The 23,231-nt window shown below is 40.0% G+C and overlaps 1 protein-coding gene across 2 annotated transcripts in view; it reads left to right on the top strand.

The window, feature by feature from the left end:
* The window catches only part of scube3 (signal peptide, CUB domain, EGF-like 3), a 75,249-nt gene that overhangs the window by 46,827 nt on the left and 5,191 nt on the right, over positions 1-23,231 (top strand). Inside the window, exons 7-16 of one of the 2 annotated variants that reach the window (XM_004546244.5) lie at positions 3,448-3,495; positions 10,136-10,252; positions 11,660-11,782; positions 15,751-15,867; positions 21,378-21,500; positions 21,651-21,767; positions 21,857-21,952; positions 22,097-22,213; positions 22,360-22,521; positions 22,631-22,834. In XM_004546244.5, coding sequence (XP_004546301.3) covers positions 3,448-3,495; positions 10,136-10,252; positions 11,660-11,782; positions 15,751-15,867; positions 21,378-21,500; positions 21,651-21,767; positions 21,857-21,952; positions 22,097-22,213; positions 22,360-22,521; positions 22,631-22,834 — 1,224 coding nt within the window. The remainder of the gene's footprint in view (positions 1-3,447; positions 3,496-10,135; positions 10,253-11,659; positions 11,783-15,750; positions 15,868-21,377; positions 21,501-21,650; positions 21,768-21,856; positions 21,953-22,096; positions 22,214-22,359; positions 22,522-22,630; positions 22,835-23,231) is intronic. The other variant, XM_076878695.1, reaches the window with a different exon arrangement.

Here is a 23,231-nt window from a genome sequence, read left to right as displayed (position 1 = left end):
AATCATCTGAAGAGTTGTCCACACTACGTAAGACACACGCACGCACACAAAGAGAGTTGAGAGATGCATTTTATAATACAAAGTGAAAGCTATACAAACAACCACACAAACATACAGTACATATCCTGCATGCATGCATCACATGCATGTAAACACATGCAGTATTCAGGCACATGCCCATAACATAAACACATTGCTCTCATTTCGGGTGGTCTGCGGTGTATTCAGACGTGTCTCGCTGTGCCCTGTCCTCTGTGCGCTGAGAATTACTGTTTCTGGATGCTGCATGTTGGGATTGGGACACATTGGTGGAACCATGGCTCTAGGTGTGAAGTCTGCATGCTTTACAGTGTTACAGTTTGACTTGTGCATCTAACATCTACTTCTTCATCTGGCACCTTAAAAGGGCTGTGGACTCTAGAGTGACCAATTCAGAGAATACCTGCTTTAATTACAGGGGTGTGCGTGAGTGATTTAAAATAATTCATGCAGGGATAAGAGTCAAAAATCTTCCTGCAATTTTAGTCTCAGACAGCCATTTTCTATTCGGCAATGTGCACCCAGTCCTCCACCCTAGCTATATCATGGGTGAGTGTGCATGGACTGCATACTAAAATGTGTGCCTGTAGTTGAGTGTGAAGTTTAAGCTAAATATACACTCAGACGACTGTAGAAATGGCATTCGCTGAGCAAGTTTTGCTGGAGCAGTTTGTTGAAGTAAAAGCCAGTCAATTAAAAGTCATAATTTGACATAAATTACAGAGGAGATGAAAACAAAAGGACAGTAATGCTTTCTGAAATTATTTTTATTGGCACCACATAAATTAAATGGCTAGGCCACTGACAGTGTTTAGAGACTTGACTTAACAGCCTAACAACATTAATTCTGAAATGATCTGACCATAAAAGACCCTATAAAGTGCAGAAATGAATCTGGCTGTCCCTGACTTTCAGCTTGCGGCACTAACCACCACTCACTGTCTGTCTGTCAAGGCTCACAGTGCTCATACTAACTAGCAAAAGCCTCATCTCACACACAAACGATCCTGCTGCCTTTTCTTTGCGCTATGTGGAATATGTATTTGCATGAGTGCATGTTGCAAGGTAACACTTTTGCCTTGAAATGTCACCCTTTAATTTAGAGCAAGAACTTTCATTATCAGTTTGTTGACAGGATTTGGAAATGATTAATCTGTTTGTTCATTTGTTACCAGCGAGCGCCTGTTTTCTTTTGCAACAGCATAATGTCATTCTCTAATGTCATTATCACCTTCCAGCATAAATGAACATTAATGATTTGTTTAATGCAAGAGAGGCAGTCCCTTATCATCCATGCAATCCACCTTATTCCCTACTCCATGATGCTTTTCATTAATTCTCGTTATTCATTTCACTGAACTGGTTTCTGTATGAGTTGGTGAGTGTTCTGAAGCCTTCTGGAAATATATAACGTGTGAGCACAACCTGTCACTCGGTAAATGGGATAATGTGAACCTACCTCAGCCTCCTACTACCCAGCGATAGTTGGATGACCTGAAAAAGTGGCCTTGTAGCATTTTTCTGACATGCTGCGGAGATCAGAAACAAGTTGTGCCGTTTGTGGCTGTGCCAACTATCAGGCTAAGCTCAATGTGTGCTGAGGCAACAGTGTGTCAAACCTGAAAAATGAAAAGCATTTATTCAGTAACGGTTTTCATGACCTACGTTTAAAAAAATAAAAATAAAAAATAAAAAAAATAAAAAAATAAATACCAAAACATCCAGCTCTCAGTTGACTTTTCCACTGTGTCTGCTTTCAAATACACAAGATTGTGTTCCATGCCATTAATAAAATATGCCCATCTTTATCAAGGTAAAAACAATCCCCTCCATTAACTGTGCAGCAGGAGAATGGTGGTAAAGGCCATGTCTTCAGGGTGTTCCCCTCCCCCATCCCTCTGTAAAAGAAGAAATAAAGAAAGAAACAAACACATTTCCCATTAAAGGTGTTAGGCTGTCTTCACACAGTATTTATTTTCCAGTAAGAATGGATTGGGAAACAGAGTTACCATGATGCTGGGAATAAGGTGCAGAGCATCAAATTAGTTCTCATTTTGCATAGCCAGCTCACTGCTGCTGGCAACTCGTCAAATAATGATGATTTTTCAGGACCCATTTTGGTCACATTTTAAAGGGCATAAATTGAAGCCAGTGACAAAGTGCCATAAGTCTACTGTTTCTAATCACCAGCAGGGGGCGACTCATTTGATTGCAGAAATGTCCAAATAAATAAACATCATCCTTGTCAAAATTCATTTATGACCTGAGTAGAGTTTTTCCTGATGAGTTTATGGTGATGGAGACTGAAATGCCCAAGCGGAGTCTTCCAAAGCAGAACGGATACTTCAGTCTGGATACATCCATCATTTATGTACAGTCTATGGGCCATTTTGTTTTTTTTAAATAAATTTGTTATAATTTGATTTGATTTATTTTCCCCCTGTAGCTTCTTGGCAATGATAGGGCAATAAACTTGGCTTATGGGTTAGGGTTAACTAACCAAGGTTAGGAAAAGATGATGGTTGGTGATTAAAGGTTAAAATACAGTGTTTTGCAAAATTGCCAAAAGTTCAAAGGCAAACTTTTCCTGTCTGCAAAAAGCATCTCTGCTTCTTGGTTACATCAGTTTTTCATTCTGCGACAGTAACAATGCCAACAGAGCACATTTGCCTACAGTTTAATGGCGTCTACTTCAGACCAGTTTCAGACAAGACAGTGTTTTTGTCTGGCCACTCATCAGATTTTGCAATTATAGTCATAAAATATATATTTTTTTGTGTGACTGAGAGACACAACAGACTAGGTACTGTTCCGTGATCAGTCATGCTTGCAGTTTTTCCACAACCTTTGTGATGTCATTAGGGAGCAGGGCATATGCTTGCTATTTTGGGGGAAGGAATGTAAAAAAATAAAAAGTGACGTTAATGACACTGGCTTGTCTATGGTGTTACACCATTTGGCAGTTACACCATGCTACACCACCAACCTAATTCCTCTTTTGCTTCATTATATTTAGTTTTTCAATGACTGGTGTAGATTTGTGCTCATATTACAGAAATAACTCAACAGTCATAGAGATTTAAGACACATTTTTCAGGATAAAATGATCTTCTGTACAGTTTGGGCCATAATACAGTTGATACAATGTAGCCTAAACCAGACATAAGAAGGTGAGGAACCTATCGAAATCTTTCAGATTACCCTCTGTATTAAAAAATGACAGAATGACACTCGGTGCATTAAAATGTGACATTAATGGGTCTTAACAAAGTGTCAGTATGTGACGAGTCAGGAGTGAGAACTGCTTGGTGTAAGACACAAATCCTTTGTGGTTTAAATGTACATAGAACTAAAGTGGTGTTTTAACAATGTGTGTGTGTGTGCATGCGTGTGTGTACGTGCATGCAGGGGAGAGGAGTGTCCAGTCCCAGGCAGCCCCACAGCTGTTCCCTAATGGTAAATATGTGCTCCTCTGACTCCTCTCTCTCTGGGGGTATGTAGGTGTGGTGAATAGTGGAGGCTAACCTAGAAGACACTGATCAGGCCCTTCCCCTTACCACATCGTCCCTTTGACCCTTGACCTAATCACCTTCCTCTCCTTTCTGTGAATGCCCTCTCAATAACACCCACTGCCTGTGTCAAACCACTCCTTTTCAAAACACAGCTGCAAACAGGGAGCCACTGACCAGCAGTACGAGCAAGATACAAAATTATAGAGATACAGAAAGGTGGTTAATATTTGCCACCTTCCAGTATTGTAGCTTTTGCTCTGCTATATTTATCTGATGCTTCCAACAACTGATATGCTTATAAATTATGAGGCGCTACAATCGGGAAATTTCCCCTCGGTAATTCTCAAATGGTTTCATTAAGAAGTTAATAACCGGCAGATTTTCTATTTCCTTTTTATGCCAAAATGAAAACCCATATAATGCTGCTTTTGGGTGAAGCAAAACATTCTCCATGAAGCAGCATTCTCGATGAAATGTTAACCATCTAATTATATCTAACCTAATTATATAGTATATGATGATAAATCACACATGGGGACAATTTTTTTCCATATAATCAGTAACTTAAAGTCTAGAGTACAGAGTTTGGGGAATTCTAACAAGCCTGAAAGGCAATATTTGGTATGATCACATTTATTCTCTGAAGCAAGCCATCTTTAATTTCTTTAAGTAGTCTTTAAGGATAATTTTCCAGGCTTCGTTAAAGATGTTCAAAGCGTTTCTATGGATGTTGGCTGCCTTTTGCTCAGTTTTCTGTGAAGATGATCCCATAATGTTGAGGTCCGGCCTCTAGAGAGGCCAATCCATAATTGATTGTATTCACCTGTGGGTTTCCCCCCCCCTCTCCCAGTATGCTTTTACTGCACTGGCAGTGTGTTTGGGATCAATGACAGGCTGAAAAATTAAGACAGATGACAATGTTGCAAGGTAACACAGCTGCAACCACCCTGTTTTAAAGATGGCTGCAACGCGCTGTTGTATCTCTTTCTGGGGGGGTGGCAAAAATACTATTTGTGTACCTAATTGGACATACAGTCAGCCTTTCTCCCTTTTTGCCTTCCTTACGAATGGCTTCTTGACAGTTAGCCTTCCACTGAAACCATTTTTGATGAGACGTCAGTGAACAGTAGAAGGATCAGCTGAAGTGCCAACTGCATCTTGGGTATAGGTGTTTGATAATCCCCCCGTTGGTGCAAAAATACTATTTTACACCTGTCAAACTAAGTTATCTGTGGCATTTTAAAAAACAATAGCAAATTGTATGTTTTTGTGACAGGCTGCTAGGAATAATAAGCAATAGCAGCCTAATAATAAATGAAAATACAATGTAAAATTGTGTCTTCGCTAATTTTTCTGTGATGTGTAGACACAACACTGGTTTATTCCTTTGATCGCTTGCCTTTTTATTCTTGAATAATTCATAGGTCGGTGTTTAAGTGGCCTAACAAACAGCCAAAAATAAAATAAAAATTCCTCTGAAAATGGTTAGGTACAAGAACTGGAGTGAGTATGAGTTCAAAAGCAGTCAATCTCCAAAGGCAAACTTTGAAAGGCCTTCAGAAAGAGTGAACTATTTATTCGTTCACAGTACTGTACCAGCACAAATGCAAGTAGTCTTTTTTTAAAACTCCAAAACATCAAGAGCACAGACCAAAGACTTTGTCTTTATTTGTATTTTAATGTGAGTGAAATTAAGCTTGCAATTTTTCCAAACACTCAGCTTTGGTGTTCCCGAACTCCATCACCACGGCCTATTAGCTCTGGTAAGGGAGCCAATAACGTGTCCGTGATTCAGCACTGCTTCATACAAAAGATAAAACACAGAACACTCCCCAACTTGATTTTTCATACACATGTAAACTTGTATCTAAAATTGCTGAAAATGATCAATTGCAGTGTTTCTTTTTCTACGTTGTGGCCAAAAGTAATTTGTTCCACTACATTTGCTGTAAAATGAACAATGGAACACGTGTCGAGGGGAAAGCAGGCAATCGGTATTGTACCTTGATAATATCACTAATGCAATTCATCCCAATTTTCGGGACGAGCTGTGTTTTAATACAAATGCAGGCAAGGATGCCAGGAAAAATAAACTCATAAATCTGTGAAGACATATCAAACCTTGATACATCAAAGAGATTTACGATTTAATTACACCATGTAAGAAACTGAGGGAGAAGGCTTGTTCTCAGAGGAGTAGGAGCCCGTTCAAGGTAAGAAGCAAACCGGTAGTGTTTTAAGTTACTAGTTGTTGCTGTTGTATGTACACGAACACAGAGTTCCTCACACTCTCCAGTATAACAGTCTGACCTATATTAAGATATTTGTGTCCCAGTTTCAGGGTTCTTTCTTTTCTTGAAATGGAGACATACGCAGCCAGAAACATATTTTTGCATGCTGCTTAAAAGGTTTGTCTCCTAATTTTCTCTGTTACTGTTCCACTTTGTGGTTGCAAATCCAGAACTTTCTCGAGACGCCAGAACTTTTACAGCCTTAGTTTTATTTTCTTATTGTGGGCTTTATTTTACTGAGAGAGCGCTCCCCTAATGTGAGAAACCCTGTACCATGTGAGTAACTTTCCTCTGGCTGCATGGTTTTCTGCTTGTTCGTCCACCTGACAATCAGCGATCAACACCAAAGCGGGCTTCGCCTTGTGCGTTTTGCTAAATTCTATCCCCTCATCCTTTGATGTCTTTTGTTTGCAGTCGTCATAAATGTCTGATGACAAGCTGATGTAACTGAAGACGTGCTACAGCTAAAATCATGTGGCTTCTGTTAAAAGCTTGTGTACACTGGCTGAAGCTCTCTGTATGAGATATAATACAGAGGCCCAGCATCAGAGCAAACACCCTGCAGATTATAATGAAGGATATTTAGAAAAGTCAGCCCACTGTTACTGTAATTGCCTCTCCCAGCCCAGCGCACTGTAGATGTGGCTGGTGTGCATCCAAATCACACAAACCGACAAACATACCAGAGTGCGCGTCTCTCCCCTCTCTTCACAAAAACATAATGTCAAAAATATTTCTTTGCTCTCTTAACACATGATCATTACAGTTTGGTGAAATGGCCGCCTGACTAAGCGTTTTGGAGGCATGTCCTGACAGCGTCTTGTCGTCTCGTCTGCCAACCGTCTCTGCTCGCACTTTGCAATTATGCGAACCCACAGTGTTACACGCGCAAGTCTGGGTTGTGACTGGGGTATCGTATCGTGAGCCATCATTCTCCTGCAGAGGATCAGAGGCAGCATCGCTCTGATTTACTGACTACAAAGAGAAGACATAGTAATGGAAACGCATTCAAAAAGAAATTCCACCTCAGTCTTATTTAAGAAAAATAAATTGTTATAAAGATTTATAAGAATTCTTTCATTTCGTTCTCAGGTTCAGGTTCACGTTGCCTCATTTGTAGTCCTAAGTAGATCTGGCCTGCAGTAAGTGAGTCATCCATCCTCGAATGAATATATATATATATATATATATATATATATATATATATATAGTGCCCGTTTTAACACATAACTCCACAGTTTGCTTCAAAGTTCAGTCTTTATAAGACTGAATGCATTCTCCAGTCTGTTTCTAAATGGACCTGATCTCTTTTGTACGTACATTTTCTTAAATCAGTGATCATTTCTTTTGATTTAAATACGTCTAATTGAAGGTAGGATTTGTCTGACCCTTTAACAAACTCATCATGGCTGCTCTCATTATCCTGGGGCGGACTAAAGATAACAGAGCCATCTGCATACTTTAAAATGGTTCTGTTTTCAGACAAGATAAATGATAAAGGTGAAAGCGCACATCCCAGCGGGGAGCCAGTCGAGGAGCAGACCTGATTGGCTACGCTCGGCTCTGCTCTTCCAGGATAAACTATTGAGACAAGTGGAATAGTCAAGAAGTCAAAAATCCAACCCATGAGACTGAAAACTGTTTTATAAGCCTTTTGATTAAAATATGAGGCTGAATCTTGTCGACAGAAGTACCTTTCCCTCTAAATGTTTTAGCAGTTAAGTTCAACAGGTTTACCGTGGCATCTTCTATTCCTCTATATGGCTTCTAAGCGAACAGGGGATCCAGGCACATGCTTGGTCTTCTTTAAAATCTCTGACTTGCCAGAGAGTGATTGGCAAAGCAATCTTCAAGTCCTTCTAAATGATGGAGAGAATTTGGATGAAAAAGCCTAATCGGTTTTTTTTTATTACCGCTCACGTGAAAGTAAACAATTACACCACAATGTTGGAGACGATGCAGGCAAAGGGATTTTTATTTTTTATTTTTTGGTCATGCATAAAACTACAGCTGTTCTGGGATAACATTCTTCTCATTTTTGAGCATGTATTTGTATATTCTTAATAATCCCAGAGTAATGTTTTTGTTTCTGACCGATACTTGCTATGATCGAAGGAAGGGTATACCTCTCCTCAAAGTTTTGACTGTTGCATGTAAAAGGGCCGTAACAGGAAACTGGCAAAAATGTGATGCTCCGAGGACAGATCAGTGGCTGGAAACAGTAGAAGAAATGCATTCCACTGGAAAAACTGACTAAAGAAGGAAACCCATAGGACGATGTAATAATGGACAAAATGGTATGTCAATAAGTCAAAATCTGCCAAAGGGCTAATTTTTTTATAAAAGTCTAACCCTATTAGACCTCAGTACTACTGTATAAACATTTATTTACCTTGGCAGATGGCTTCTTTTTCCTGGTCTCACCAAGTGCTTGCTGAATGGTTAATGTGTAAAATATTGAAAGATTTCTTGTAAAGTGATCTGAGATGACTAATGTTAGGATTTGGTGCTCTATAAATTGAATTAAATTAAATCTTAAATGTGATTCAGTAATGTCATTTACATAGGAAAAGCAAATACTAATCAAAGTTTGGTATTTTTAGCAGGCGTTATTATGTTGCAGAATGTACTGAAGTGAGCAGTGGTGAGTTTTATTGGTTACATTTTCATCTTTTACACGACTCCGCTCCAAAAACTATGACAAAAACACATGTAGGGTTTTGTATTGGGTAGAGGGCTTACTTGACAAGGATTATAGCAAAATTATTTGTCATCCAAGAAACCCTGTAGCAGACTTCATGTCAGCATACAGTACAGCAACAGGCAGATGTTGAAGCCAGCAAGCAGGCTGAAGAATAGACTATATATAGTCAGGTTTATATAATGAGTCACAAGTATAGCTAAATGTCAACCATCCTTTATAATGGTGTTTAGCATTTAGACCTAGTCATTTCAATGTCAAAATTCTTATTTTTTTTTAAACCTTGTTTTTATGGCTTCATCTGAACTGACATTTATTCCAAGCTTGTCCTAGTATATTGATACAGCGTGTCTAGCCTTGAGCGATGGCATTCACTTGTGTGTTGTGTGTTTTTTCCAAGAAACGGCTGTAAAACACTAAATTACATCACTTTTAGCACCTGTTTTGCTTTGATGCATCATTCTAGTCTCTAACTGAGATTTTAATTTGAGAGAAGTTTGATTATGGCTGTTGCAGTTTATATTGAGGGAGTTTTTTAATTTTAGAACTGACAAGGGTAAGTGTTTCCCAAAGGGTTGCTTGTTCTTCATTTAACAAAATAAGAAATAACAGCTACATTCCCTTTTTAGTGGCGTGTGTTAGCTGCCATCGTCTTACCAGCGTGAAGTCCTAGACTATTCCAGCTGTGCTGGGCTGCCAGCCAACATCCCACTGCCTATTATAAAGAAGTGATGAGATGTGTACATGACTGGTTTCTTTACAGAAAGTTAAAGTGATAGCTGTTGTTTTATTATTTTTTTGTTGTTGTTCTGAAGTGTGTGAGCCCATCTATAAGGATGCCAAAAGTAGTAGGCATCCACTGATCTTGGATGTTAGAGCGACTCTGTCTTGTACGGTTACTTAAAATTAAAGTCTGTGTGAAATTTGTCACTGTCTAGAGAAAAGACCTCAGCTATCCTGTCCTTACTGACTACCTGCCTTTTTCAAATCAGCCTAGCCAACATAGGGACCGGGGAGCTGAAATTGCTTTTTTATCCCCAAAATGCCTGGAAGGTTTTGTCAAAACCAGGAAGGAACTGGTGGTTTCGTCCACATGTGTCTGCAAATGAAAATTCTCCCTTTATAATGGAGGGGAGACATTTCCTACAGTACAAAAGGATTTTTGGAGGTCATAATTTGCTTTTACCAAAGAGAAACAAACCTTCTCACATACCTCACACATGCACAGACAGACACAACAAGTGAAGTTCCCATGTTTGGCTGTGTTAGCTATATTTCCTAATGACTTGTCTCCTTTCATTATTGACAAACTCTTTGTTTCTCTGACTGGTAATCTCTTTCATTGGCTGCATTCATTACTGTTTCTATCTTTACTCTCTTTTTTTCCTCTCTACCACTCAACACTTGATCAGCATGCTGCTCTTGGCCTGTTCACAAAAGTAATGGTGTATATAATGGTGTTTCTTGTAGTTTTTGCAGTTGCACCAGTATGCATGTCTGCTGTTTCAATTGGAAGAAATAAGTAGGTCACAACTGAATCTACTTTGTATTTTCTGTGGGGTTTATCTAACTGAATGCGTGTTTCCCTGCAGAGACCTGTGCAGTGAACAATGGCGGCTGTGATAGCACATGTCATGATTCAGTGACAGGAGTCCGCTGCAGCTGTCCTGTTGGCTTCACTCTGCAGCCAGACCGCAAGACTTGCAAAGGTATTCCCACCCATCGCCCATGGATGCAGGCAGCATTCAAGCTGCACCTGTCCAGCTCTCACTAAATTATTCTCCTGCTTGTCATTTTTCCAGCTTCTCTCTCCACATGCAGCCAACAGGAATGATTAAATAGTTATTCACTCCTACCCAAGTTAGAACCCCTTGTAACTTGCCAGTTAGATTTTCTGCAGAAACCACATTTTCTTTTGCAACTACAAGTTATTTTGTCTGTATCCATACAGGTGTCACAGATCTATCACTACCTTCTGCTTTTCAACAACATATTTTAAGAAATATTTTGTCATGGCACCAGCTTTCCCGACAGTTTTCTTCTGCACTGCCATCTTTGTGAGTGTTGGCAGAGCATCCTCAACTCAAGCAACCTGCATAATTTTGCTGTTTTTTTTTTTTTTTTGTTTTGTTTTTTGTGTGTGTGTGTGTGGTTTTTTCTTCGTGCAATCTCTAATCCTCTCCGAATGTTATGTGGAATTATCGAGACTTGGGGAAAACAAACATTGGATGTAGGTGAACAAAAGCAGGATAGCAGTGTGTCAGTGTGCTTACAGTGTTAGACTAACAACTCTAATAAAAATACATTGGCTTGTATTCGTTTAGTTTGAGAGGAAACAAGAGGAAAATGAACACAGGCAGCACTGGCACAAGAAGACAGATGCTCGCTTCGGGCCAGGCACTTCTGAGGAGTTGAGACAAAGATGAAGCAAGGATGGGATTATTTAATTCCATCTCTCATGCATTTATTTTAACCAGATGATGAAGACTCCCTCAAGAGACAGATGCCTCATTTGTGATGATGATTCAGAATTAATCAGAGCTGGTGCCAAACTTGCCAAGGCAGAGCACCATGAAAAGCAGGGATCAGCACATGACATATCGATTCAGTATTGGCTACAGAAATAAAGAGCAGAATAATCGGAAGGAGATGGACAATGATGATTTAGAGGCCTTACTGCTTCGGGGCTTTACTGTGTGAGAGCTGCACTCCATTAAAGTCACACGCAAGCTGATTTTTAGCCTATCCGAGGACCAGCAAGGAAACCCCTGAAGCTTATTTCCACAGAAATGACTGTCCTGTTTTGCACTGTTAGTCCAAGCTGCCTCATTTACATACATCTCCAACATACTATTCAGATTTAAGAACTTTTTTAAAGCCGTTCGTGTGTGTGTGTGTATTTTCTTATAAGCCCAGAAAACTGATAAATGATGATGTTTCTATTTGTCTGCTGAGTGTGTAAATAGGCCACTCTGTGCTAACGCATCTTCAGGTTTTTCCTACTTCCAAGTGACAAAAAAATTGCATGCTGTAGGTTTAAGTTCAGCGCTCTCTCATTTGCAGCTGCGATGAGTGATTTGATGTATCCGCTCCTCGTTATGGTTTTCTGTTCACAGACATTGACGAGTGCCGTCTGAACAATGGGGGGTGTGATCATGTGTGTCGAAACACAGTGGGTAGCTTTGAGTGCAGCTGCAAGAAAGGCTACAAGCTGCTAACCAATGAGAGAACTTGCCAAGGTACGTAGCCCGTTTCGTTGCCATTTGCCACTTAAATAAACAAACTGTCTCTACTTACTCCTACTCCAAAGCTTCTGCTAAACACTCTTTGTCTCATAGACTGAGATTTTTTGCATTAAATGACAACTACGACAAAGAGCAGTTGCCTCCCGATGCCACAAAAATATGCGCTCGGAGATTTCTGTCCTTCAGAGAAGCCAAACCAGGCCTCTCTGGCATGTTTGTCCCTTGTATTTAGTGGTAGCTGCTGCTCAGCAGGACCTGGGAGAACTAGTACAGAACAAATAAGAATTTGCAATGGCTGAACACAGGTGTAGGAAATTAGGGGCTCCAACTCTTAAATCTCTGGTTCTTGGATGAATAAAGCCACCACAGAAAAAGACGCTGAAAAAAGACAGACAGCTTGCAACAATGGAGCCAAATCCAGCCTCTCTCCAAGTGAAAAACAGATGACATGCTATTTTTCCTTTCTTTGTATTTATTGATGTGGTCAATCAATATTCAGCCTGGTACACATCAACGTCATGCAATTGGTTCAGAATTGCTGCACTGAATCACACCACTCTAACACGGTACACAAGCATCGTGTGCGTTTGATGAAAACGTACTCTCTGTCGCCGTTCTTTGCAGCCACTCTCTTCTCTCTTTAAATCTATTTTCGGTGGATGCCTTTCTTTCATTATTTGTCGCCAAACAATGCAAAGTTTATTTTGCCAGAATAACACAGATAACTGAGAAAATGCGGTCTGTGCATGTCGGAATGTAAATCACAGCTTGTTTTATGTGGCACCATGCCTTAACCTACTCAGCCGTGTGCTGTTTTGGGCCAGGGAGTCAACTTTGGAACAGGGTTGTTCTTGTTTAGCGCTGTGTGTTTTGTCTGGTGAGAAGGGCTGTGATAAAGCTCGCCTGCTGTTGAGTGAGGTATTGCCATGCTTGCATACTCCACACTATTGAGTCACTTGCCTGCTACTCGTCTTGTCATTCCTATTGTGTTTTCTCATTTTTGGAAGGGGATCGGGGCAAAATAAAAGCTGAGTGCCTCTTAGTAAAGGTTAAAGTTGATCTTCTTTATTTGCCCTTTTGTTCATGTAGCTCCTTTGTGCTTGTCTTAGTTTTTTTTGTTTTACCCTTCATGTTGGAATGTAGATGTGTGGTTAAAGGGGCATACTGCTTATTTAGTATTACTTCCAGACTCTTGTTTGTCTCGCAAGAGACCTATTTGGGAAAAAAAGAGTGATTAAAATCAAAACAGCTGAGGTCCACAGATCTGTAATTTTAGTCTTTCATGTGGGGTGTGCTCCAAAAGCAAAAAAAAATCCATCCTACATTTCCCATAATGCAGTAATGCATTTACAAGGGTCATAAGGTTCATATTGTCAGTTGTAAAGGTTAATATGACTTCTCTAGCTCTGTAGAAGACGTTGTGCTGTTTTCATCACCTTTGTGTGCGAGATGTGGAGTAGGTCTCTAAGTTTTTTGGACATAGCTTGGGGTCTAACAGGTATTACTTTGACTAAACAGCCAGGAGTAATCCTATCATCGAGCTCACTAAAGTGCATATAGAGTATAAATCCTGAAGTGAAAGACTAAGAAGATTAGGTGCACCTGCAGTAAATTTACAGCCATCCTTCTCCTGGTTTTGCTAATAGTTGCTGGTGCTTCGTTGCGTGTCACTGTGTTCTCTGGTATCAGTTACTCTTAGACATTTGCAGTCACCGTGAGGTGTTGAGATGTGTAAACTGAACTCTTGGTTTATCTTGGTTTAAACAGTCGTGGTGTTTCCCTGCTTTCAGTGGACCGTGGTCCCTAAGTCAGGATGGGGCATGTCTGCTGAGCCCCTGTCAGCATTCCACCACCCACAACACCCTCCAGAATCATCTCCTCCTCCTCCTCCTCCTCCTCTTCTCACTCGTGATCCACATGAGGGCACTCAGATGTTCATCAGACCTTGTGTTTTCTCCAGAGGGAACATCAGTGATGGAGGCCTTATCTGTCCTGGATAAACAATAGTTGCCAGTGTTTTCATTGCAGTCGATCTCATTTGCCGTTTTATTTTGAGTAAGGTTCAAGGTTAAAGTGATGTGAGACTGCATAAAGGAAGTTAGTGACAGGAGCTCTGAGTTGCGATTCTCATCTGCATTCAGTGTGACTGCTATCCCCCTGCACGTACATCACCTCATGATGTCGTCTTTGCACTCCCACTGCATACTTCACCTTAACTGTCTTGTAAATAAGGGTTGTGGGAGTCCCAGATGTCTTAACACTTATGCTCTGTAGCATGATATCACACAAAACGGTGTAATGATAAGTTGCAGATTGACTTCTGGCGTCACTGGTTGCAGCATATTTTAAGGATAAACTCAGTCACCACGCCTAACTCCTAGAGGGTTTTAGACTTTTTATTTAAAAGTGCGCTTGAGTCGAGTTTATCCTTAACACTCCAAAAACGATCACTTTTGCAATGCCTCTTCCAGCGTGTGCCAACCCACACTTCACTCATCTATCATTGCTATTTATGAATCTCCAGAGGCCTCCGCAGGAGACAAATGGCAAGAACTGTATGAGCTTGTTGTCATTTTTTTTTTTAATACTTGGTTTGTGGTAAAAAAAAATTATGTTCTAGAAGATTTATTTTGTAAAAGTTAAGCTGCACCAATTATACATTTTGGTGTTTTTCCAGCTTTAAAACATCAGCTTGTACGTTTCCTTCAAAGCTTGTGTACAGCTTTGTAAACTGATATCTTAATAAGCTATTAATCTCAGAACATTTTTATCTTTTGGTTGCTCTTACAACATGCCTGCCAAATATTAACCTCAGTGATCCTCATATGGTTTATCTGTCTAGTTTGGATTATGCCCAGTGCGCAAATGTCAATGTTTTATTTTTATTTTTTCAAAAACCATGCAAGATTTGAGCAGATATTTATCAGTCTGTCTTCCTGCGTTCTTTAAGCCAGCATATCATTTAACCAAACATACTTAATTGCTGTGAAATACCTGTGACCTCCGTTTAATGGCAGCGTGTGCTTCCTCATAACCCAGAGGAGGTTCAGATGTAGCTGATGAAAGCATGATATTCCTGGGAAAGTCCTGAGAAACCTTTGTTTTATTTGCCAAGTTGATCCAGCAAAGTTGTAGCACATCCCCATTTTCCACCAGCATTTGCTGTCTGGGCTTGACAGAGATCATTACTGACATTAAGGGGAGCCTTGATCACAATAAAACCAAATGTCAGCAGTCTCCTGTAGCTTCATGTGTCTGTCCTTATGGTCTTTGAGCCCATGACATTTAAGCAACTTATCAGGATCCATGTGTAAGAGAGACAGAGACAGGCAGGAAGGAGCTGATTTGATGTAGATTTGCAAGTGAAGCTGACAAGGTGAGAAAACCAGAGAAACTGAAAATCCACGTCTTCTTATCTGCACTCGTACTGTGACATGTATATCTACGTGCTATAGCAAAAAATGTGGATGTTTAAACGCACATTTACGTGTTGTCCAAGTAACAGACTGACAAGTCAAATTCTAGGACTTGTACCGACTCTGGCTCATTTAGCATGCTTAAGATGAAAGAGAAGGAAAGTGTTCCCAAGGTCCAACGTTAGCGTGGAAAAACCAACCCAAAGGCTCCTATTATCAGGTAAAGAGTGGGCTTTCTTTTGTCTCCTGCTGTGGCCACTTGTTATTTCAAAACAACTTGGACAATTTCATTTCAGTGCATCGAAATGGAAAACTGCATGACTGCAGGAGGTCAAGCGCTATACCATGCACCAAACAGAAGACGCCTTTCTTGGAAAATACTTTTTTTTGTGACATATTTTCTGACCCATTGCAATTCTTGACAACCAAGAAATACAATACAGAAGATGAAACGAGGACAGATCCCATTATTATTGGAGGCTTTTTGTGTGTAATTTGTTGAACTGTTTGAAAAGTTTATAACAGCATGTCTTTCTATCTACACAGATATTGACGAATGCTCTTTTGACCGTGCCTGTGACCACTTTTGTGTCAACTCTGCCGGAAGTTTCCAATGTCATTGTCATAAGGGCTACGTCCTTTACGGACTGGCACACTGTGGAGGTGAGCCAGCATGTCTGTTTCTTCTTTGCCTTGTCTCCGGGTGTAAATCTCCTGTCTGTCACTCTTCCTCTAGAGCCAGCACTTCTGTGCTAACCTTTCATTTACTGCTCTTATGTTTGGCAGGGAAAAAAAACACTAGAAATACTAAAAATGTTATTAATTTTAACATGCCTACTGACAGCTTTAATAAAGCACTGCTGAGAGATTTTATAGATTTTACATGACTAATTTACAAAGTGTTTTATTTCTGCAGTAACTGTTATAAGACTTGCAGGAAGTTTAGCCATAGGCATTACAGTGACTGAAATGTCTGCGCAGCTTTTAGAAGGGCTGGCAAGACATTTTTACAGACACCCATTGTCCCCTAATGATGCATCCTAACAACCTTTGTGATCCTCTGACTTTCCAAGTAATGTCACAGTTTGTGGGTCTGAATGAAATGTTTCAAAATCGTTTTGTGCATTATATTTATATCCCCCTTAGGATGAATTATAATGACTTTGGATTTCATTTTGCTTTTCCTCTCATGCTACCATCAGCTACGTTTGTCCATTACTTGAACAAATGCCTTTAAACCATATTGTATTCTGACCACTTTCTAGGCTGGACTCTTATGATTTATTATTATCAGGTTGTCAGATCATCAGGACTGGAAAGAGATCATCTCCTTGGTAAAAACAGAATTGAATTTAAAATTCATCTCCTCGCATACAAAGTCTTGAATGATCATGCCCTCTCATATCTTGAAGACCTCAGATGTCTTTGTTCAAAGACTGAAGGCTTATTTGTGGTTTCTAGAGTGTTTGAAAGTAGAATGGGTGGTAGAGCCTTCAGATATTAGGCCTCTCTACTGTAGAAACAGCTCCAGTTTGGATTCGACAGACAGTCCCTCCAGTTTTAAGTTTAGACTCATAACTTTCCTTTTAGATAAAGTTTGTAGTTTGGGCTACATCAGGTGACCCTGAACCATCCCTTAGCTATGCTGCTATAGGCTTAGACTGCTGTGGGACATCTTTTCTTTTCTTTTCTTTTCTTTTAAGGCACAAACTAAACTTTTTTTTAAGTGTCAATGTATAGTTACTGTTGGTGTTTACACAAGCTAAGCTCATTAATCTGGAGACAACATCCTTAAAAAATAGAAAAACAAAAAAACGTCCCTACATGCAGCTGCATTCTTGGGTAAAACTGAAGTGTATTTAAATGCTCACTCTGATGGATTACCTTTCACAAGCCAGGTTTAGACCTCTACAAGTCGATTTTCAAATGGACTGAAATGAGCTGAAACAGGTGGCTGCCTGGAAGGCAAGAACTCAATCTAAGAACTTACGCTACACTTGGCAGTCATATAAAGTGCAGACAATTTGTGCTGTACTTAATGTACTAAAACATGAAATAATATCATGGAGGTTATGGTCCTTCAAGGTGGAGTATGTCCATCAAAAATGGGCAGGTAGTTACTGTACTCTGGTGTAGAACAGATAGGAGAAACGGCCTTTGGTGTCAGAAGGAGGTGTGTGAGGGCACGTCAGATCTGCCAAGAGGCCCGCCAGAGCACATCAGGGTGTTGCCGCGATCCTTTGATGGAGCGTGTATCACCAGTTAGAATCTGCTGCTGTCTCCTGCACCTCGGGGCCTCACAGTAGTTTAGGGAGAGACATAGAGAGACGGCATATGCACTTGAAATACATAGCTTTGAAGTGACTCGTTATGTGTTTTTGTCTGTAGTTTGACAGGTCGACCGATCGGGAATGTTGCAACAGAATTGACTATACTGAGACTAGAGAGTGGTAACTTGTAGATGTTTGTGATCAGGAGGTGCAGTTAGTCAAAAACTGCATAGGAGTAACAGTTTTACATTTTTTGTGAACCACCTACTCTTTCTTTGTTTTTTTTTTTAATGCTTACTTTCAATGGAGTCAGAGATGTGGTGGCAGTGCTGCTGGGTTGCAATACATTGTAAGGGGTTACTTTTATTTTTATCCACCCACTGTATGTAATTCTGGAATTACATAGTCTGCTGTATTTCAGAAGAGTTTAATAGGTTCACGGGATCCATTCCACACATGGGTAGCTGTATTAGCTGTCAGCTCAGGGAATAAATGTGCCAGGATTGGATTTGTAAGGCTTTTACTCACATGATGGACTGTGATCAGGCTGCACTGAGCTGCTAAAAGGAAAGAAGATGGTCAGGCGTAAATGACTCTCTATACCATTGTATAGAGCGCAAGTGATGAATGATTTCCCCTCTTTCTTCCCCCCCCCCTCTTTTTACCACCACCGCTGTCGGAACTGTTAGATAACCCCAGAGATTTATGGTGATCGCTGCTGTACTTTCTTCGTCCCCAGCCACAACAGTATGAGGTTATGTTATCCCCTCTGTGGTTTATCAGCGGACATTATGGCTGCCAAACAATTCAGAAATCTGGTGTTAAACAATAGACTCACCCTAAACAAACCCAATTAGGTCAGTGACCTGCTGTTAAGCATTGTGCCGAGGCATGTCAACATTCCTCCCAAGTGAGAGTATATCCAGCCATTCTCCCTCTCGGCTAGCAAAACAATCTGCTCATTTTGCTTATCTGCTTTAAAAAATAGACTCAAACTGCTCGTGACTAAATACTTTTAAAGTATTTTTGAATTTACCTAATTTGATCCAGTCAGCATTTACCGTGGCAGAAAGGCATTTTTATCCTACGAAAAACATGTTTGTACATAGATCTATGAAAAAGATCTCTAAACATCAAAAAGGGTTCCAGTTGATACCTAAATACTTAAAGGGGGCTTATTAGGCTTATTTCTAGCTCCTTAATTGTATTCCTGGGCTGTAATAGAGCAGCTTTCAATAATTAGAAGTTTAAAACAATCTTGTACTAGAACTTGGTTTAGCCCCTTAGTTCATCCACCCCTCTAAACCAAGCCAGTTTACCCTCTTTTACTAGTCAGCTTCTCTCTAAACCAGTTTTTCTTTTGCAAACCTCCAAAAAGCAGGTTGTTTACCATATGCAGATCAATATTAGGCAAAAGAGTCATAAACTAAGCATTTATGGTGCTCTGTACGTATGTTAACCTTATGAATTGTATTTGAAATATATGAAATATATTACTTGGACACTAAATACCCTGCAAATATTTGTTTTTGTTGAAGTTTTATAAACTTCCATGTACTCTTTGGGTGGTTTAATCTGACCTGAAAAAACATTTGAGGGAGTAAATGTAAAATTCCAAATGCTTTCAATCTTGGAAAGAAAATGTGGGACACATAATACAAAGGGTTGACATCAATACATGTAATGAATGCAATCCTAGTATATAAATAATGCGAACAGAAAAAAACGATCATTCAATTCACAAATTCCTTGCAAACTGTAATCTTGTTGGTTACAATAACCTGCCTGTTGAAGGCTGGATTCCAGTTAAATTCCACTTAAATTCATTCGATTATGGCCGAATGTTGCTGTGTCAGGAAAAATGATTGATTGAACAGGTTAAAGCTCAAAAGGTAGTCACACTTTCGAAGCGGTGAAATTTGCTCTTTAAAAAATAAATCATTACTCATCCTGAATGTGCTACATGAATACAAATTCCTTTATTGTAGCTTTGAGGGTTGATTGTTGCATAATGCAGAATAAAATGCCTCTCGTAGTTTCTGTTGCTTACAATAAGATACTCATCTAAGCTACAGAATGTTTTTTTTTTTTTTTAAGCTATAAAGAAAGGAACAAATTTTATCACACAATACAAACAGTGTTGCTGATGTAATGTAGGATCATGCACCGTAAGTGCCTTTTTATTCCAAGGACAACTCTGGAATCACCAAATGGTCATTAAAAAATCGTGCAAATTACTCATATTATATTCATGCAGCTGCAAAGTGAGAGGTATGTACTGCACAATAAATATGTCTTCAATTTTAACATTTACATTTTTTTTTTTAAACAATTAGTCCTATTTTTTGTTATTTTTGAAATTGCATATTTTCACTTTGGTGTCATGTTTATAGGATGTAGCTGAAATATTTGTAGTGCTTACAATCTTAAAAAATGTGGGGGTTTTGCTGTTTTTCCTTTGTTACAAATGATGAAAAAAAAAAAAATACTATGAAACAAAACTCTTAATGTCCAAAACTAACTGTAACCTAAACTAAAATCAATTTTAATGTAAAAGTAAATCTAAAAATTGCTCTGAGTTGACATATGATCACCCCTCGACTCCAGTATTTGGATTTATCCGTTGCATGGCTGCTCGCCAAACCACAAAAAAAGGACAAATTAAAGTGGAACTTTCTTCTTCTTCTTTTTTTGTTTTAAAGAAAATAAAAGGAGGGGGTTGGTGATTTATAAATATTTGTCCAATGCAGAAAACACTGCCCAGATTGCGCTTGGGGAAAAATTCTTCTTAAAAGCAACATGGGCCAGTTGGCGATTAACCTCACAAAACTGATTACAGTTAAAAGATTTTGACATTTTTATGAACCCTAAATTTCTGCTACATGATACAAAGCAGTTGCAGAGTCTAAATGTCAGATCGTCTTTTTGTTCTGCCCTTTCCTTTCTTGGCTCGTCTCTACATCGGCTCTGTTAGAGCATGCAAAGCAAAAAAAAAAAGATTAAAGCGATCTGGAGAAATGTTAGAATAAGTCTATTTGGTCACATTTCAAATTTGGGAAGAACAAAGAAGTCAAAACAACAGTTGCTGGCAGATGAGCTCTGCTTCCATCAGATTTTCATTAGAGCTCTTTGTCCTTTAAATGAAGTGCTTTGATGCAGAGGATAAGCAGCACATCCCTCACAACATTTTCAAGCAGTTCTGGCTTCAGAACAGCAGAGCGCTACTGATGAAGTCATCATCTTCTTCGGGGAGTGCAGTGGCACGCAGACTGTTTGTATTCAGAGTGAATAATTGAATGAGACAAGAAAGAGCATTTCATATCAGCAAGCAAGATCATCAATCACTGCCATTATCTCCGTTTCTTTCCCAGTGCCACTTGTCCGTAGCCTGCCGAATCCTCAGCTCCACTCACTAAACTAATTTTCTGTCTGGCATCGACGGCAGCCAGACTGCATCTGGATCCCGGATGCTGTTAGTGGTTTTAGCTCAGCATGTGTTTGAAAAGTTATAATTTACTGCTTGCCACAAGTCTTTCTCCTTGAAGAGCAGAGAAATTTTGACCATGAAATTGAATGTGGGTGACATCAAAATGAGAAATCACTTCTGTTTACACGCAAACGCATTAATCTTTCCAGAGCGTGAGGATGAATGGAACTGAGCTTACAGGAACTCGTCATTCATAGCTGTGCTGTTTTATAAGAGGCCTGCTTGTCTTTCATGTAAATCAGCAGAATTGACTCCAGATTGTTTTGGACTAATCACATTGTTTTGTTTTGTTTTTATATTTCTGTTGCCGTATTTGTCAATAAAAATCCTTTTCCCTTTGATATTTTTTGATCTTCTCCAGGCATGTTCAGATGTCCACAGGACATTTGTACTTATGTTAACACCTCTCTTCACAGATATCGACGAGTGCAGTATAAATCGTGGAGGTTGTAAATACGGTTGCGTCAACACACTGGGGAGTTATGAGTGTACCTGTCCACCGGGGTACAAGCTGCACTGGAATAAGAAAGACTGTATTGGTATGTAGCAGCACTGCCCCCAAGTGGTTGATTCACTGACATACACTCGAAGCGGGCCTTTTCCACATACTGCTTGTGCAGTCTTTCTCTCTACGCCAGCTTATTGGTGTTAACATTATGTGATACATTGTAGATTGTGTTTTCTCTCAGAGCCTGTGAAATGTCCTCCTGGGCTTGTAGCACCAAAGGCTACACTGACCTGCAGCAAGACTGGCAAGAAAGAGAGCTGCTCTCTTACATGTGCTTCTAAGGCTCACTATCTGGCAGGTATGTCACCGCAATTCAGAGTCGAGTCACAAATTATCTCAGATCCAAAAGATTAGTTTATGGACTTATTTTTGTGTGAACCTTTACAGAATCTGATAACAGCTACTCTGTCAGTTGTGGTATCCCCATCCTCAGAGGGAAGTCCCCCACTAGGCTGAACTCCAACAGCAGTCAGAGCTGCATAGGTTTGTCACTCTCAATATTCATATGGTCGCAGAGTTTTCGAGGACCCAACATGTCAATCACAACAGCACAGACAGCTGTCTTTGCAGGGATGGCAGTGTGATGTTTCAGTGTCCTCCTACCCACTGGGCTGTGTTTGTCTGTAGAGGCTCTGGCCCCTCCAGTAAAGCAGACGGCTTCTTTCAAGATCAAAAACGCCAAATGTCACCTGCATCCTAAGCTGCCTGGCCGAACTGAGGACAGAGGACGGACACTGGGACAAGGTCAGTCCTTAACTGGATATGTTCCTTTACAGATGTGTTGTTTATTTATTTATTTTAATATTTAAAGGTTGACTGCTCTATAACAGATCCAAGCAATGTATGCCGGTGCTGCCTTAAAGATATTATATGATATTGTGTGTCCACAGGAGGAGGGCAGCCCTGCAGCAACTGCCTTGTAACATTTGTCAACCTTAAATGTGACTCCTCCAAGAAAGCTAAAGGGCGACGTGCTCGCAACCCCTCCAACAAAGAAGTAACACGCATTACATTAGAGCTGGAAGCTGAGGTCAAACCTACAGATGCTACAGGTTGGACTTTTCTTTTTCCATCCCAAAGGAAAACCTTGATCAACTTAGTTGGTGCTTAAGACATAATTATTTAAAATTTTATTTACATTTTTTATGGACTCCAATCCAGGGAGTTGTAATCTCAGCTGCCTGAGACAACGGATGGAGAAGCAGGTTAAAACCTATATCAAGGCTCTGAAGAAGTCCATCAACCAGGAGCGCTTCCTCATCAGAGTTGCTGGTTTGGAATATGAGGTGGCCCAAAAACTTCCCCAGGCTGCTCCTATTCAGGAAAACTGTGGTCCAGGCTGGGAGAGGGACAGTGGCCGATGTGGTAAGACCAGAGAGCAGAAATGGTAGTCTTGGATAAGCTAATTTTGCTGCAAGGATGTATTTAGAAACTTAGGATGTACTCACAGCAGCCAATAAATACCACACATGAGCACGTCTGAGCTCCAAAGTTCAGTTAATTTGACTAACGGGAGCACTGGGTCATACCTGAGCGTCAAGTCTGGTTAACTCTGTCCTGGGCTGCTTGAACAGGTGGGCCCAGGCGGAGATTGGTTGGACTGTTGGTTATATTACAGAGCAATTGTGCCCAGTGTTAGTACACCCTAAATGTCAGAATATAACCTTACGAAATGTCACATTGTGCATCATTGTTTCATAGAAGGTGTGTCTTTAGCTAGTCTTCAGGTGAGGTCTCTACACAATAAAACTAATCAGTCATC

Source organism: Maylandia zebra, linkage group LG20, assembly GCF_041146795.1.
Source record: "Maylandia zebra isolate NMK-2024a linkage group LG20, Mzebra_GT3a, whole genome shotgun sequence".
NCBI classification, from domain to species: Eukaryota; Metazoa; Chordata; class Actinopteri; order Cichliformes; family Cichlidae; genus Maylandia; species Maylandia zebra.
The sequence above is the reverse complement of the archived record's forward strand: the minus strand, read 5'-3'. Positions and strand labels throughout refer to the sequence as shown.